Genomic DNA, 17560 nt, shown 5'->3' on the forward strand with positions numbered 1-17560 from the left:
CAAATCCACCGCGCTTGTAGAACCTCAGAAAACGGGAAACATTGATAAAGGATAACTCACCTACTCAATGTTACTAGACCATGTGTTGTATTGTACCCAGGTACAGTTATATCATATTAATTGTATGTATTCATAGCATTAAGGAGAACTCAGGGTATCCATAAGATGAATGTTAAAGTCCAGTTGAGCCGGACTAGTGTACTGTAGGACTAAGTGTGGATCAGGGTTTGAAGGTCATACTATTTACGTCTGTGAGCGTGTAGCGAACATAACTTCCACAGATATCATATGAAAATACATGAGAACAATGATCTGGAAAAAGGATAAATGTATCAGAACTATGTGAGGTGTTGGAAGTGACCCAGAAACTATACTTGAAAGGAAATATCTTGTATGCGTCGGTATGAACTTAATACACCTCGTATCCTCACGTGACATACACCCACGACAGGTACAGTGATCAGAGAATCTTATGTCTGTGTTCAAATAGTGCAATGTGTGAGAGGAGGATCCCTCATTACATGAAGAAAATTATAATGGGAAGTTTTCAATAAATAACCCTAGGTACACGTAATGATGATGCTTGGGAGTGCAATAACTAAAAAAATTATTTAATAATAACACACCATAATTCTACCGAAAAACGCTAAATTTGAAGTTCCAGTACGATGATTCCTATTTAAAAATGTGGCACACTGTGAAGCAGCCGTCCACCGTGAACTTCGAATTTTTAAGGCTGGTGATGACACGCGAAAAGTGTTCTTTCCCTAATTTACCTGGTATTCAGCGAGTTTATGAGAACAACAGTGAAGCAATCCAAATATTTCAAGATGACGGTGTCCTACCAACATCAAGACTGTGTCCTACGTGTGGAAATTATTTACTTCTAAGAAAAGACGGAAATTCTGTTGTCTATAGCCATAAGCGTACCGTCCACCACAGGAGTAGGTTAGCTCCAAAAAAATGTTAGATTTTTTGTTGTAAATTAGCAGTTCTGTTATAAATAAAAAAATTATGTTTTGCCCCCAAAACGCTAATTTGCACCAGAAATGAAGGTCAGATTTAAATAAAACACGCTGATACTAATTTTAATTAAGTTAGGGTTAAAATTGAAAGAAAATTGTAACATATGGATTGATAACTAAAACATTTTTCTTTAATTTGAATTTGCCATTGTAGGTTATTTACAGTACATAAAACTTGGGTCAAATATTAATAAGGGTTATTTAGAAATATTATTTAGCGTTTAAATGACAGTTTTAGCCTTTGTTAAGTGATGACCTGTGCACGATGACTTGAGGACGATGACTTGTAGAATGTCGACTATGACTTGTGGACGGTGATGATTTGAGTGGCTGCAAGAATGATGTCCAAACCCCGATTATCCCTCAAGGGACACTTTTTGTTGGATTGTGTGAGTAACAATGATAATCTATGTGATACTTTATGTTTTATAATCTACACTAAACAAACTCTTTACTGCTGGTTTGACCTAATTTATGGCCACAACTTGTAGATGTAATATTTACCTCACTCGGTGTCCGGCTCGTCCAGTGTTGCTACTTTATTTGATTTTATTTTTTTATTTAAACTTCCTCGACAGTTTGCTGGTGTCACTCTGTGCTTTAAGGTACAATTACCTGGTTCAGTGTTGTCGTTTGATCGATAGATTTATAGATAGACTGTTATATAGATAGATATTTATTCATTTAAATCGTCATACAAGCTGGGGCGGGCAAGTATGAACACTCGACTGAGTAATGTCCTCTACCTTACCATCTATTCACGTTTTGTTGTTTTGGCATCATTTTGTAGGTCTCGTAAAGGCCAGATGAGAAACCTTAGTGATAATATGCCGACCACTAAGATCTGAGCGACCCAGAGAACAGTGGTGGGGGGAGTGAGGCCTAGAGTCCCACACAGGTACACTGCCACCACTGCCTCCATCACGTGGATTGTCATAACTGGTGTAAATCTGTAAAAAAATATGAGAATGTAAAAACAAAACACAAATGGTGAAGGAGTTAGTCATTCAATACATTTAAAGGCACAAATTATAAGTACAATTTGTATAAGAACAAATTTACTTAAGAAGGAACTTACACGAGCATCATAAAGGTGTTGTGCTCAGTACCCAGCCAGTGAAGAAACTGACCCAGTAACCCGAGGTGCTCATTCTTAAAGACTTCTGGACACTTCCACGTCAGCTGAAGGTACAATACACACAACAATTAACACTTATTTACACAAGACATTGAATATAAGGCCTTCGGTACACGAGGATATGGTGCGGCAGACTGTTTTCAGGTAGACTGTGTTAAATTGTCTTCAGTTACCAAATATAACGTCAGGTATGTAAGTGAGGTTCAGTCGCTCACAAAAGTCCTGTGTCGCCTCTCCTCCTGAACCACGAACCTCGAGATTAGAGACTCGTGAATCCGAAGCATTTATGGACAGAAAAATACAATAGTGTTTACTACTTCAGGTTCACGAATCTGAATCTCGGAGCTCGTGTAACAACAGGGGAGGCGACCGGACCTCTGTGAGTGACTGTACAACTAGCTAACTACAGGTGTCTTGACTCACCGCCATCATGACGAGGCCTGAACCGATGAAGGCGATAATGCACGGGTGGACCAGAACAAAGTAGTGCGCACCTCCTCTCCCCTGGCTGGACATGACTACACTACCACACTCTATAGACGTAAACATCAACATAACTCGGAACAAACAATAAAAGTAATAAAAACAAACTTGAATAATATATTAGCTCACATATTACAATAAACATGTATGAAGGAAATAAAACATGTGTAAGAATTAATTAACGCAATTAGTAAGAATAATAGAATTTCCAACAAGCGTGAGAACACTACCATCTTCCGCATCTAGCGAGGAGAATGGCTAACCTAACCTAACCATACTAGGACGTTTTTATCGTCACAGGGAATAAACTAGGGTGTCCAATCTTCACGTCAGTCACATAGTACACTTTAGAACTTTAATATTCAGGATAATTTTACCCACCCCAATCCCAGCCACCGTGGAACATGACCATCTAAATGACTCTCAACTTTACATTAAAACCACCACCATCACCAAGTCACGTTCTCTGTCATTGAATATTTTATCAATCTATGTTATACTCATGATAATTTCTTAATTTCTTAACAAGTCTCTCCTGCGTTTGTGGTTTATTATCGTTTTATTTAATTATCAAGGTTGCGTATTTCTTTGGCGTTTTTTATTCGTCTATTTTCCGTAGGTAGTGTGTGGCGTCATAGGTAGAGTGGATGGTCAATTGTCTAGATCCACGGCTTTCTTATTAATATTACTTCTTATAATGTAGATATACTGTATATCAGGAACTATAATCACACACACACACACTGGCATGAACAAATGGGAGAAATACACATAACTTACCAATTAAACACAGAACTAGGACGTGTTAACCTCACGCCCCGGTGTCTCAGGGGTGACTGGCGTTCTTGTTTATTTTATTTGGTTTTAAACTTTAAAATATCCTCCTAAACAAAGTTGCCATCAACCACCATAAATTGTCTCATAAAGTTAAATCCTCACGTAATCTCTATGGCAAAATCACCCTTATGCTTCATGAATCATTTTCATATAATATATAATATAATCACCATCATTATTATCTTTATTTATATTATTAATATATCTCATTTGTCTTATTATACATGTTTATATAATTTAGATAGATTCAGTAAAATCGTCATATAAGTTCACATTGATTCAGAATATATATAGAGAGAGCAGGTAGACAATGTATATAGTACAGGTATATAAACGATATACATAGTTACTGCAGGTATACACAGTGTAGTTATATAAATACTGTACATACACAGTGAGAAAGATGTACATACACAGTGAGAAAGATGTACAGTGCAGGGAACAGAATGGTAACTAGTAAGACATTTATTTAAACGAGAAAAAATTCACCTGTGGAATTCCCCTGTGACCTCTTGACCTGACCTGACCTGACCACAGATTATAACCACACAACATCTGGCAATCTAACACCTGTGAAGATTTATTTTTTATCTGAGAACACTGACACCTAAAGAGAGATAGAGGAATGTGATAACGATAAGGTTTAGGTGTACTGTACATTAATACGGCCAGTAAAATTGGTTAGGTTAAGTCAGGTTAGGTTAGGGCAGGTTAGGATAGGTTAGGGGTTAGGGCAGGTTAGGATAGGTCAGGTTAGGTTAGGGCAGGTTGGTATAGGTCAGGTTAGGTTAGGGCAGGTTGGTATAGGTCAGGTTAGGTTAGGGCAGGTTGGTATAGGTCAGGTTAGGTTAGGGCAGGTTGGGATAGGTCAGGTTAGGTTAGGTTAGGTATCTTAGGTTAGACTATAAGTTATAACCTCCAGGAGCTTCACTATCTTATCCTAGTAACTGCACGTCACAGATGGTCAAGAATTGGCAGTTGGGGGCGTGTAAGAGGAGGTAGCGACCCGTCACAGGCTGGGAGGGCTTGAAGGTCACCAACATCCCCCAGGGCGGAGCTGACCCTGGGAAGACGTCGAATACTGGGTTATCCACATAGTTACTTGAGTTACCCAGATAGACAGTGACGCCGAGGAACAGTGACTCAGTGAAGTTATCCCGCCTCGTCTGAACCAAGATGGAGGACACTCGAAGTGGCTGGCCCAGGTCGGCCCTCCACCAGGAATTAAAATCATGTCCGGAGGTGAAGCAAAAGTAGTTGGTGGCGTTGCAGAAGAAACCACTGACGGCGTATTTTGCAAGACGTTGTATACCAAACTCGGCCGAGGAGGAGACGCTCACGATGTGGTGTGTGAGAGAGTTGTTGACGTGCCAGCTCGAGTAGCACTTGTCGTACAGGTGAGTTGAAGGTCCACCTTGTCCTCTCCAATGAACAGACACCTGAGCGCTGAACACATTACACTTATTACCTGCAACACAACACACTTGAAGTAACACCTAATACCATAGCTCACCCTTGAAGTAACACCTAATACCATAGCTCACCCTTGAAGTAACACCTAATACCATAAGCTCACCCTTGAAGTAACACTTAATACCATAGCTCACCCTTGAGGCAGTAGAGCCGACACCCCGAGTACTGGAGACACAGGGAAGCACAGGTCAGCGTCGAGGAGGCGGTCAGGTCAACAACAGCTAAGTGGCAGTATTTTAAATCATCTGGGAAGGAAGTGACCACCTGAAGGGGACACACAACACCTGGATTATAGCGCCACCTTAACAATAGTAATAATAATAGAAGAAGGCGGAGAGAGAAAGATGAATATAGAGTTAAAGACAGAAAGACATACACACACAGGTACAGACAGACACACCTACCTCACGTGAGACAGAGGGGGGGAGGAAGACAGGAACTACAGGTGTAGACAGCAACAACAGCATCACCACCACCTGTCTCCCAAAGTCTCCCGTCATTTACCTGTCAATCAAAACTAATTTACCTTCAATGATTTAACCCCTTGAGTATGATGATTTAACCCCTTGAGTATGATTACAACTAACTTACCCTTTTGTGGTAATAATCTGATTTTGTTGTCAGATATTTCAAAATTATGCGACGTACGAGAGGTAGTCACCACCTCCAATCACAACAACACACTGATTGAACCTGGTTGGCTGTCCCTCTCATCTCCCCTCAGGCTCTGTTATTGATGACGTAGCGATCCTCTCCATATTTGATTGGCTGAAGCAAGTCACGTGGTAATAGTAGGTGACCAATGGGCGCCTCAGGAATAGGTTTTCGTGTTGTGATTGGTTAAATTCTTGTATGTATAACACAAAGACGTCAGTGACCACAAAACTGAATTATTTGAGTCTTTTAATCTCATTTAAAGTACCGCCATTATACGTGAGGGTTAGCGACCACAGTCCTCCTTCACGTTAAATGTTTTCGAGCTGTTTTAACCAATTCTCCATTATCCTGCAACTCAATAGTGACCCATTTTTTTATTTCATTCTTCCATTCCATTCTCTGCTTACCCCTGCCCCCCCTACCCTCAACTTTACCCATTAATAGTTCTTATATTTATAAAGTATGATAACAACACAAATACTACTACTACTACTACTACTAATAATAATAATAATAATAATAATAATAATAATAATAATAATAATAATAATGAACCACTTAAACTAAAATTTATCATGAAAATTTTATGGCATTGGAACATAAATCACAATATGCTTCTCAATAAACTTTAGAAGGTCCAATTTTCGTGGCCAATGGAAAAATATATTAACCTAACTTCATCTTTAAAGTCAATGAAACTACAAGTGACAAAACATCAACAGACTCGTGGTAAAGTAATGTACACAACTTTTAAGTAAGTCATCAGCTCACTACAGTAACCTACAAGTTACCTACGTGAGAATGTAAACAAACGCACCTTAAGTGGATGTGATCGAGAGAGTGAGAATGTAAACAAACGCACCTTAAGAGGATGTGATCGAGTGCGTGAGAATGTAAACAAACGCACCTTAAGTGGATGTGATCGAGTGAGTGAGAATGTAAACAAACGCACCTTAAGTGGATGTGATCGAATGAGTGAGAATGTAAACAAACGCACCTTAAGTGGATGTGATCGAGTGAGTGAGAATGTAAACAAACGCACCTTAAGAGGATGTGATCGAATGAGTGAGAATGTAAACAAACGCACCTTAAGTGGATGTGATCGAGTGAGTGAGAATAAACTGATAAATGACCTCGTTCATGTAAAGGAGCCATTTGAATACCCTGACTTTACCTGATGAACGAGTGTAATATTGGCGTAAATTTGCTAATCTTATTTTATTTACTTTGGAATTTAGGTGTAAATTTGTTAAGCATTAAATATTTATGTATGTACAGGTGACTACTGAGCTGGGGTGTAGAAAATACTAATAATATGATATTGACAGACATCAAAAGACATTGTTGTGGCTTATTTTCGAAAAGTATGCTTGCCTATGAGTCATATAGACAGTGCAGGTACTTATGTATAAACAATGTATATAGACAATTTAGGTATAAAAACAATGTGTATAGGCAGTACAAGTATAAAAATCAATGTATATAATGCAAGGTATACAAACAATGTATACCTAGGCAGTGGAGTGCAGCGCAGTGACACTGTGGGCCACAACAGAGACAGATACAGTAGACTACAGTTAATTATTGATTAAAAATACAGCGGTGTGGAATGATATGTAGAAAGTCTACAGACTGTGGGGAAAACCATTTTTTTTAATCCAATTATAGGTCTGGACGCCGCCCTGTAGGAACATGGTCTCCTCCAGACCTAAAATTTGACGGATTGTTTTTCTCTCAAAAAGTAGACCCCCCACAGTCTGTGGACTTCTTACATATCATTCCACACCGCCGTATTTTTAATCAATAATTAACTGTAGTCTACTGTATCTGTCTCTGTTGTGGCCCACAGTGTCACGTGTGTGGTTAGTTTATAGTTCACCCAGCTGTAAATGGGTACCTCAGTTTACAACTGAAGACAGTACCGGCCATGCTGCCTCCTTGTGTACCGAAGGCTTAGTGTGTTGTATCCACACTGTCCCTCACGGCCAGTCATGCCTATGGGACCCACTTCTTCACTACCACTATATATTAACATGTCACTATCTATGTATCACTATGACTATCATTATCAGTAAATCACCATGAAAATATAGCGGTATGATAGCAACTGTCACTATAGTAAACTTGTTATGAATGGCCCAAGAGATTATCCTCTGTTTATAACAATAATATCATCATTAACTACTTGTTCACTGTTTTCTACACAGTGAATGACACCGTCCTCACCCAACTTGCCGCTGGACACAAGTATACAATAAGTGTTGCCTTCAGAGACATTCTGGAGCCAGTGCAGTACAGCATTTGTCCGGTACTTACCAACAGTGAGTGACACCGTCCAAGACACTAACAGACCGATCGGTGGCGGACGAAGAGGACAAAAAAAAAGGTAAAGTGAGCGTTACCTCTACATCACTGTGCTGCTTCCTTGCTTCACAATACTAAACATAACTTATATTCACAAAACATTTGCCCTGTAGCCAAACAATTCAAAATCATATTTATAAATGTTCATTATCTTATCCATCAAGTCCTGCGGAACATCCCTGAAGTAATGTAGGTCAGAGGTTTTGGGGGAGAGCTTCTTTACGGTGTGTGTGACGGGGAGGACGGCGCCCTCAGGGTACCCCAACACCTGCTGCACCAAGTAGTGGGACTCCTGCGCTATATTCTCGTGATGTAAGATGTACTGATAATCACTCCTACACACTTGACAGTTTTCCATGATGGGACGCCAGTGAGAGTCGGGCACACCCAATTCATGACTCCACACCACGAGTCTTAGAAAGTCTTGGAACGTGAAGGACGAGTTGCCATATTGCTGAATGAGTGTCGCGTCCGTGGTATTGTATGAGTGCAGTAACGGATCCACCATCCCACACTGTAGTCCACCAGCAACCATCGATTTTAGAACAGAGATGTCCGTTTTCATGGCGGTAAATACATTCTTACTTGGAAAAACCAGATGATTGCCATTATCCGTCATACAACACTTTAAAAGAAACTCGAAAGCCTTAACATTCCGGTCAATGCCATCCCTAAATTCCTGAAGCAGTGGGAGGGTGCCCTTCACGATGAGCGCCGGCAGCCAGAAGGTGTACCAGAACAGTAGCCAAGGGTAAGGTATCTCCATCTCCTTCTTCCAGTCATCGTACTCACTGATCGGTAACCCATCCAGGAACGTGCCCCTGTCAAGGTGGTACACAAGTCACGTTTGGTTAGGTAGGGTTAGGTTAGGTAGGGTTTGGTTAGGTTGGGTTAGGTTACGTAGGGTTTTGGCTAGGTTGGGTTAGGTTAGGTTCTTTGTTTAAAATCAATCCATACAATTAACAATCCAGTAAGTGAAATTAATATTGCACAGGAAACAGAGTGAGAGGTGTTGTACTTACCTGTAGGCTGAAGCAAGACGAGCCAGCGGGTGTCTCACTAGCAACACTCGGATGGGGTGAGGTGTGCTAGGGACAGAGTTCCTTAGTTTTGCTAACAGTTGCCTCCAAGACCTTGATCCAATCTTAAAACAAACGTAAAGAACAGTCTGACTAAATCTTCCTTCTTTGCCGTTGCTATACACATCTGACCTACTGGTGATAACATTTCCTGGGAGTTGGGATAGATATTGAGTGTTGGGATAGATACTAGGGGAAAGGCTAGCGGGAATAGTTCTACAATCAGTTGGTTGAAAATGTTCAAAGGAGGGCCACCAGACTGGTGCCTGCACTTCGGCACCTCAGCTACCCTGAGAGATTGGAGCGCCTGAACTTGCCTAGCTTATACTACAGACGGGCAAGGGGGGACCTAGTTGAGGTGTATAAGCATCTCAAGGGCAAACTTTTTCGGAGTGAGGGTTGTAAACTCTTGGAACAATCTACCAGAGAGTGTTGTGACGGCACCGAGTGTGAGCTCTTTCAAGACAAGACTTGACCAACACTGGAGCGGGTTCAGGTACATTCAGGAAACGGTGCATGCCCAGTACTTGCCAACAGTGCGTGACAGAGACGTGACCGATCGCCCGGGCGGCTAGCGAGCCGATCAGTGGCGAAGAGGATAAAGTAAAGTAAAAGAAAAGAATACGCCTTTGTTTCCTGTTAAGATAAGATTTAAAAGTCACAAAGCCAGTAGGCGATTTTCATTTGACACTCTTGCACAAAATAATATTTAGATCTCTGTAATTCAAAATTACTCTCTTGATCATAAACTAGCATATAAAAGAATCCTATTTAGGTGATGTGTGTAAGGGAGTTTAATTTAGTACTAAAGGACGTGAATATAATAGTCTAAACAAAACTCGCGAGAAGATGTTTTCTATGACTATAAAAGAAGCTCGTTTTCTTTTATATAAATTTCAGATGGTAATTTTTACTATTTCTAGTTTGATGATGTTCCGTTTAGAGTTAAGTGGGGCCTCATAGTTAATGGGTTATGAATGTTTTTTTAGCTCAACATTTGTCCCGGTTATTGCTTTTCTGGAGTTAACTCGCTGATATCTGCCTTGAGGAGATAAATATTCCAGTTTAGCTTTGACGATGAGAATAAACCAGTTGCTTACTTTACCTTGGTTGTGATGCAGACTTGAAGAGGTCCCGGAGCACTTATAATGTGTGTGTTGAGCCAGGGTTGAGCCGGTACCTTACTGGTGACGTTCAGTTGGTGACACTGATGGGAGAGGGAAGACCGACGCCGTTTTAACATCTCTCCCATGTCGTCACCACCTGCTGTAACCTCTGTATTTCCTGCCCTCCTGCTGAAGTCTTGTGGTGTTCCTGTCTCTTGAGTAGTCTTTTCTACTTTAACTGAGGGAGGTAGCCGGGGGGAGACCTGCCAAGAGGAGAAAGTGTAAGTAGTCTGACAGCAATGACTACTACTTGAAGTGATTGTGTGTGGTGGTCGGTACTTCTTCCTGAGAGGTAGAGTACAGTTAACTTGTAAGCTAGTGTTGGTTATATTCCACAAGTTATCTTCTGTTTATTTTGTTGATAAATCGTTCAAGGAAGTAGCTATTGTGCTTGTGATCCTTCCGTCTAGTCAGTTGTTAAGGGAAAATCAGACATCAGTTTCCGAATTTTCAGAGATGAAGGCCATTGATACGAGTATATGGGATTTAGGCAATAATTATATTGTTCACGGGTAAAATCCAAAGTAGAGTACAGACCGCACTATGATGAGCACTTTACCTTGTTGACGTAAGTGTAGGGAAGTAGCGCGAGTAGGCCTACGTTCATCACCAAAACCAAAGCGCAGTACCTCACCCATCTCCTCCCCAGCCGTACTCCACCACCAGCTGATAGACAGACGAACATAATGCACTGGACAAATCCTGCAAATGATAATAGAAAAATTACTAAAACACGAATGGACTTTCTTAAACATTTGCCTCGTCATGAACACATGAAAATATACAGTACACGCTTGTCTCTGAAGCCAGACAACAAACTGTTCGCCTTGCTTACGAGGGCGTTAGAATCCAACTGTTGTGACTTCCTTCCTATACACTGTATTATAGGACCTCAGTGAACACGACAGAGTAGCGATAAACTTGGTTCTAAAAAAATACACTGTTGAATACATTCCAGATCTGTCTAAAACTGTAATCGGGAAGAGCACACAGATTATTCTGAAACAAGAGGACAGCTGCGGAAAGGCGCTAGTCTCTCCCCTGTCCACCAGGGTGAGATATATGAAGTAAAACATGTCCAGTGTTTACAGGAACCACAAGATATTATTACTGATACAACTTCACCTTCAGCAGCAGTCGTCAGCAGGTAACACCTTCTGCAGCAGTCGTCAGCAGCTAACACCTTCTGCAGCAGTCGTCAGCAGGTAACACCTTCAGCAGCACACGTCAGCAGGTAACACCTTCTGCAGCTGACGACAGCAGGTAACACCTTCAGCAGCAGTCGTCAGCAGGTAACACCTTCTGTAGCAGACGTCAGCAGGTAACACCTTCAGCAGCAGTCGTCAGCAGGTAACACCTTCTGTAGCAGACGTCAGCAGGTAACACCTTCAGCAGCAGTCGTCAGCAGGTAACACCTTCAGCAGCAGTCGTCAGCAGGTAGCAGCAGTTCAGCAGGTAACTCCTTCAGCAGCACACGTCAGCAGGTAACTCCTTCAGCAGCAGTCAGCAGGTAACTTCTGCACGTCAGCAGGTAACACCTTCAGCAGCAGTCGTCAGCAGGTAACACCTTCCAGTTCAACACGCAGCACACGTCAGCAGCAACTCTTCAACAGCTCACGTCAGCAGGCAACACCTTCAGCAGCAGTCGTCAGCAGGTAACACCTTCTGCAGCAGTCGTCGCAGGTAACACCTTCAGCAGCACACGTCAGCAGGTAACACCTTCTGCAGCTGACGACAGCAGGTAACACCTTCAGCAGCAGTCGTCAGCAGGTAACACCTTCTGTAGCAGACGTCAGCAGGTAACACCTTCAGCAGCAGTCGTCAGCAGGTAACACCTTCTGTAGCAGACGTCAACACCTTCAGCAGCAGTCGTCAGCAGGTAGCAGCAGCCGTCAGCAGGTACCTTCAGCAGCACACGCCAGCAGGTAACACCTTCTGTAGCAGACGTCAGCAGGTAACACCTTCATCAGCAGTCGTCAGCAGGTAACTCCTTCAGCAGCAGTCGTCAGCAGGTAATTCCTTCAGCAGCACACGTCAGCAGGTAACTCCTTCTGCAGCAGTCGTCAGCAGGTAACTCCTTCAGCAGCACATGTCAGCAGGTAACTCCTTCAGCAGCACACGTAACAAGCAGGCAGCACACGTGAACAGGTAACTCCTTCAGCAGCACACGTGAACAGGTAACTCCTTCAGCAGCACACGTCAACAGGTAACTCCTTCAGCAGCACACGTCAACAGGTAACTCCTTCAGCAGCACACGTCAACAGATAACTCCTTCAGCAGCACACGTCAACAGGTAACTCCTTCAGCAGCACACGCAGCACACGTGAACAGGTAACTCCTTCAGCAGCACACGTCAACAGGTAACTCCTTCAGCAGCACACGTCAACAGGTAACTCCTTCAGCAGCACACGTCAACAGGTAACTCCTTCAGCAGCACACGTCAACAGGTAACTCCTTCAGCAGCACACGTCAACAGATAACTCCTTCAGCAGCACACGTCAACAGGTAACTCCTTCAGCAGCACACGTCAACAGGTAACCTCCAGCACACGTTCAGCAGCACACTCCTTCAGCAGCACACGTCAACAGGTAACTCCTTCAGCAGCACACGTCAACAGGTAACTCCTTCAGCAGCACACGTCAACAGGTAACTCCTTCAGCAGCACACGTGAACAGGTAACTCCTTCAGCAGCACACGTGAACAGGTAACTCCTTCAGCAGCACACGTGAACAGGTAACTCCTTCAGCAGCACACGTCAACAGGTAACTCCTTCAGCAGCACACGTCAACATTTAATTTGAGTTTTGTTCCGTTGTTATATTTAGCCACAGTTTCTTGACTCGTCAACAATATGTTGGTTTCTTTTCCTCTAATCAAGGAACATCGAGTTTTTTGCTCTGTCAATCTCTCGGCCTGACGCTCCGCTCAAACCCCTCGTCAAATGATCCTCTCTCCCCGTGCCACTATGTATTATCTATATACAGTATATTAGTTATTCCATAGGCATATTCTCAGATTATGGCCGCTGTATTTGTTAACCGCTCTCCACAGCACGTTCATGTGTGTGTGTGTGTGTAAGGGAGGAAGGTAGCCAAAGAAAAAATGAAACTGAGGTGAATGAGTGATTAAAAGTTGGTCAAAATCGGGTATTAGGAGTCAAAATCGGGTATTAGGAGTCAAAATCGGGTATTAGGAGTCAAAATCGGGTATTAGGAATCAAAATCGGGTATTAGGAGTCGAAATCGGGTATTAGGAGTCGAAATCGGCGTGCACTCTATCTAAAATAAACATGATAAATACACTTAATATATCATTATTTCGTATATACAAGCATCACTAACTTATTAACTACAAAAAAAATTTACGAACTATATTATTTTCACACACGCACACATGTAACCACACACGCATATATGTAACCACACACGCACACTGACCCATCTAACCACACAGACACACACGCATGCACTCTTCCGGCATCTCCCCAGGCAGAAGGAAAGTTTTTTCTTTTTCGTCTTCCTTATCATCAGTGCACTTGAAGGACATCTGAAGGCGAGACTCCATAGAAACACGTCGACGACTCCGCCATCAGGATCAGTGTGGACAACTCGGGTCCTGGCTTCACACCGCCCCTCCCGAATGAATTGTACTTTTGAACAGTCTCTGAAATTGCGCCACCAACAATCATATCACTGTCAACCATATCACCGTCAACCATATCACCATCAACCATATCACCGTCAACCATATCACCGTCAACCATACCAAGACCTCTCCTCCGTCAGTTCAACCTTCAGATCCTGCTGGTATCGTCACCACCTCCTCCGTCCCCCTTCATAGTTTCCTCACCTCAGGTCTTGGGTGTTTACATAACATTCCTACTGTGACCTCTGCTTCCTGGTCTTCTCCTGAGTGATGAAGATGACCTGTAAGACTCCTCTCACTCCTCTCACATATATCACGAGACGATCACTACAATAACCTAATCTAACCCAACCTAACCTAACCATGACCTCATCTGTCAGTTTGGGATGAAGTTACTACACCATCCTCGCTCACCGTCTCCTGCTACCACCTGAGATCCCTCGTCTGTGAATTACTATAAGACACTATAACCTCACCCAGGCCATACAACCACCTACTGATCGCTATAAGAACAGTCCCTATCCCAACCATTGTAATCAAGAAAATCGTCAATAAATCGTAGATAACTTGTGTTCACTCCTTGACAATCTTGTATTGTAACTCTGCCGATAGTTCCTTTAAATGGCTCTCTCCTCCCCCGTCGTAGTTATTATTATTATTATTATTATTATTATTATTATTATTATTATTATTATTAGCTATCATCATTATCACGGACAATGGCGTCACTCATCAACAGGGCTAGTGGGCGTATGAAGTTATCCGTCCGTCCGTGTTCGTGGTTCAGTGGACGTATGGTCGTGACATGGACCAGCTGTTGCCTGATATGACCCATCACCACCACCACTACCACCACCACTGCGTAACACTGAACTTTGTCACTCAGGAATGTAAGGCGGATACACACTGGGTTGACGTCATCACCACAGAGAAAAATAATGCTGTTATTTTGTTAATATTATATGGGTAAATATGGTGTTATAGATCACCTGAAGTTTATACACCCCCAGCTTAGTATGTATGTATGTATGCACTGTATGTATGTATGTATGTATGTATGTATGTATGTATGTATGACCACCAGGTTAAAGAACGCGGAAGTGCACTCAACATACAGTGCAGACTATCAATGACTGGTTAGTGTGTGTGTGTGTCAGTGGGAGGGCAGTTAAGTGGTTGACATTAATGCCTCTTATATATTAATGACTAATACCGGTGACCTTTGACCTCTCAGGAATTTCTAAGTGGCTGTTGGTGTCTTCTCTTGTTTTATCTGATGGTCAAAGGGATTTCTAACCTAACCTAACCTAACCTAACCTAACCTAACCTAACCTAACCCCTTTGAGGACGATGATTTAATTAAACGGAATCAAGGGGTTAAATCATAGTACTCAAGGGGGTTAAATCATAGTACTCAAGGGGGTTAAATCATAGTACTCAAGGGGGTTAAATCATAGTACTCAAGGGGGTTAAATCATAGTACTCAAGGGGGTTAAATCATAGTACTCAAGGGGGTTAAATCATAGTACTCAAGGGGGTTAAATCATCATACTGAAAGAATCAACAGTGGAACCTTTCTTCAATAGGAAATTATACTTTACTATGAACACGCACAGCATTAACAGACGAGTGAGGAAGGAGTGGAAGGAGTGGAAGGAGTGGAAGGAGTGGAAGGAGTAGTAGTCGTAGGAGAAGGTACTCAAGAATCAAGCAATGATGACTGGAGTGTTTGTTTACATTTGAGGAGGGGTGGGTGGAGGGAGGGAGGAGAGGGAGACGTCCGCCCCTGACTATATAAGGGAGAGAATGCGTCAACTAGCTTTAGTGTCGCCTTGTGGCTCACTCTGAGAGGGTCATTGTGTCTCTCTCTCTCTCTCTCTCTCTTTCTCTACCTCAATATCTCTCTCTATTACTATTTTTTTTCCTTAATGTCACGATAATATTAGATTGATTCATATAGAGACATAATAGTGAGACATCGAGAGACATAATTGACAGCCAAAAAGAAGAGACAGACAGACAGACAAGAGACAGAAATGAAATGCAGGAAGCTATGTCATGTTTGCAGGAAGCTATGTCATGTTTGCAGGAAGCTATGTCATGTTTGCAGGAAGCTATGTCATGTTTGCAGGAAGCTATGTCATGTTTGCAGGAAGCTATGTCATGTTTGCAGGGAGCTATGTCATGTTTGCAGGAAGCTATGTCATATTTGCAGGAAGCTATGTCATGTTTGCAGGAAGCTATGTCATGTTTGCAGGAAGCTATGTCATGTTTGCAGGAGCTATGTCATAGGCCTATGTCATGTTTGCAGGAAGCATGTTTGCAGGAAGCTATGTCATGTTTGCAGGAAGCTATGTCATGTTTGCATTGTCATGTTTGCCGTCATGTTTGCAGTGAGCTATGTCATGTTTGCAGGAAGCTATGTCATGTTGCAGGAGAAGAGCTATGTCATGTTTGCAGGAAGCATATATGTCATGTTTGCAGAAGCTATGTCATTGTTGTGCAGGAAGCTATGTCATGTTTGCAGGGGCTATGTCATGTTTGCAGGAAGCTATGTCATCAGGGCTGTATGTCAGAAGCTATGTCATGTTTGCAGGAAGCTATGTCATGTTTGCAGGAAGCTATGTTGTTTGCAGGAAGCTATGTCATGTTTGCAGGAAGCTATGTCATGTTTGCAGGAAGCTATGTCATGTTGCAAAGGCTGTGCAGGGAGCTATGCAGGAAGCTATGTCATGTTTGCAGGAAGCTATGTCATGTTTGCAGGAAGCTATGTCATGTTTGCAGGAAGCTATGTCATGTATGTGCAGGAAGCTATGTCATGTTTGCAGGAAGCTATGTCATGTTTGCAGGAAGCTATGTCATGTTTGCAGGAAGCTATGTCATGTTTGCAGGAAGCTATGTCATGTTTGCAGGGAGCTATGTCATGTTTGCAGGAAGCTATGTCATGTTTGCAGGAAGCTATGTCAACGTCCAAACCAGAATGCATTGTTTATCACTGAAGCTAAATCTAGGTATTTGTGTTAGGGAGGTGTTAGGGAGGTGTTAGGGTGGCGTTAGGGAGGTGTTAGGGAGGTGTTAGGGAGGTGTTAGGGAGGTGTTAGAAGTGGTGGTAGTTAGTAGTGCCCTAAGAACGACCTTCACCCCCACCCTCACCCCCCTTTTCCCCCACCCCTTCAATGGGCACTGACCCCCCATGGGCACTGACCCACAATGACCTCTACACTTTCTCCATCTACCCAAGTGTGACGCTGACCCACATCCTGCTCGCCCCCTCACCCTATCTCACTCACCCCTCACACTATCTCTCACCCTCACCCCCCTCCTCTCTCCCATCTACCCCTCCCTTCCTCTCCCTCCCACTCTCATTCTCTCCCTGTTTCCCTTCTCTGCCAACCTCTCCCCCCCCACTACTCCTCCTCCCTGGCACTGTCCACACTTGGCCCTGGCACCAGTAAACATCGCTACCAACTTAGTGCCACCCACCCAACACACCCCCCTCCTCCCATGGCTTGTTCCACGCGCTTTCCTGACCTCACGTGTTTTTCTCCACCATTCATATGTCTATTTGTAAACATTTGCATTATTTTTCTCATTTCTTTTTTTTTTACATTTTTAGTTGCATTTTATTTATTTATTTTTTTTTTTTTTCCTATATTTGTATTTTAATTTATTTTATTTTATTGTCAATCTTATG

The 17560-nt window shown here is 42.5% G+C and overlaps 3 protein-coding genes across 3 annotated transcripts; all 3 read right to left on the reverse strand.

The window, feature by feature from the left end:
* Positions 1-1688: 1688 nt before the first annotated feature.
* Positions 1689-3497, reverse strand: LOC121872747. The gene is made up of 4 exons (XM_042375793.1): positions 3427-3497; positions 2587-2696; positions 2104-2207; positions 1689-1975 (listed from the first exon to the last, which is right to left on the reverse strand). The coding sequence occupies exons 2-4, from the start codon at positions 2677-2679 to the stop codon at positions 1780-1782; spliced, it is 393 nt and encodes a 130-aa protein (XP_042231727.1). The 5' UTR covers positions 2680-2696; positions 3427-3497; the 3' UTR covers positions 1689-1779.
* An 844-nt stretch (positions 3498-4341) lies between these two features.
* LOC121874319 (fucolectin-5-like) lies at positions 4342-7890 on the reverse strand. Its single transcript, XM_042378428.1, has 3 exons — positions 7849-7890; positions 5091-5220; positions 4342-4951 (listed from the first exon to the last, which is right to left on the reverse strand). Exons 1-3 carry the CDS (start codon positions 7888-7890, stop codon positions 4419-4421), a joined length of 705 nt encoding a protein of 234 aa, XP_042234362.1. The 3' UTR covers positions 4342-4418.
* Positions 7619-8786, reverse strand: LOC121872753. The gene has a single exon (XM_042375807.1). The coding sequence runs from the start codon at positions 8741-8743 to the stop codon at positions 8069-8071; it is 675 nt and encodes a 224-aa protein (XP_042231741.1). The 5' UTR covers positions 8744-8786; the 3' UTR covers positions 7619-8068.
* Between the last annotated feature and the right edge of the window lie 8774 nt (positions 8787-17560).

This window comes from Homarus americanus, unplaced genomic scaffold (genome assembly GCF_018991925.1).
Source record: "Homarus americanus isolate GMGI-L3 unplaced genomic scaffold, GMGI_Hamer_2.0 scaffold55640, whole genome shotgun sequence".
In the NCBI taxonomy this organism is placed as follows: domain Eukaryota; kingdom Metazoa; phylum Arthropoda; class Malacostraca; order Decapoda; family Nephropidae; genus Homarus; species Homarus americanus.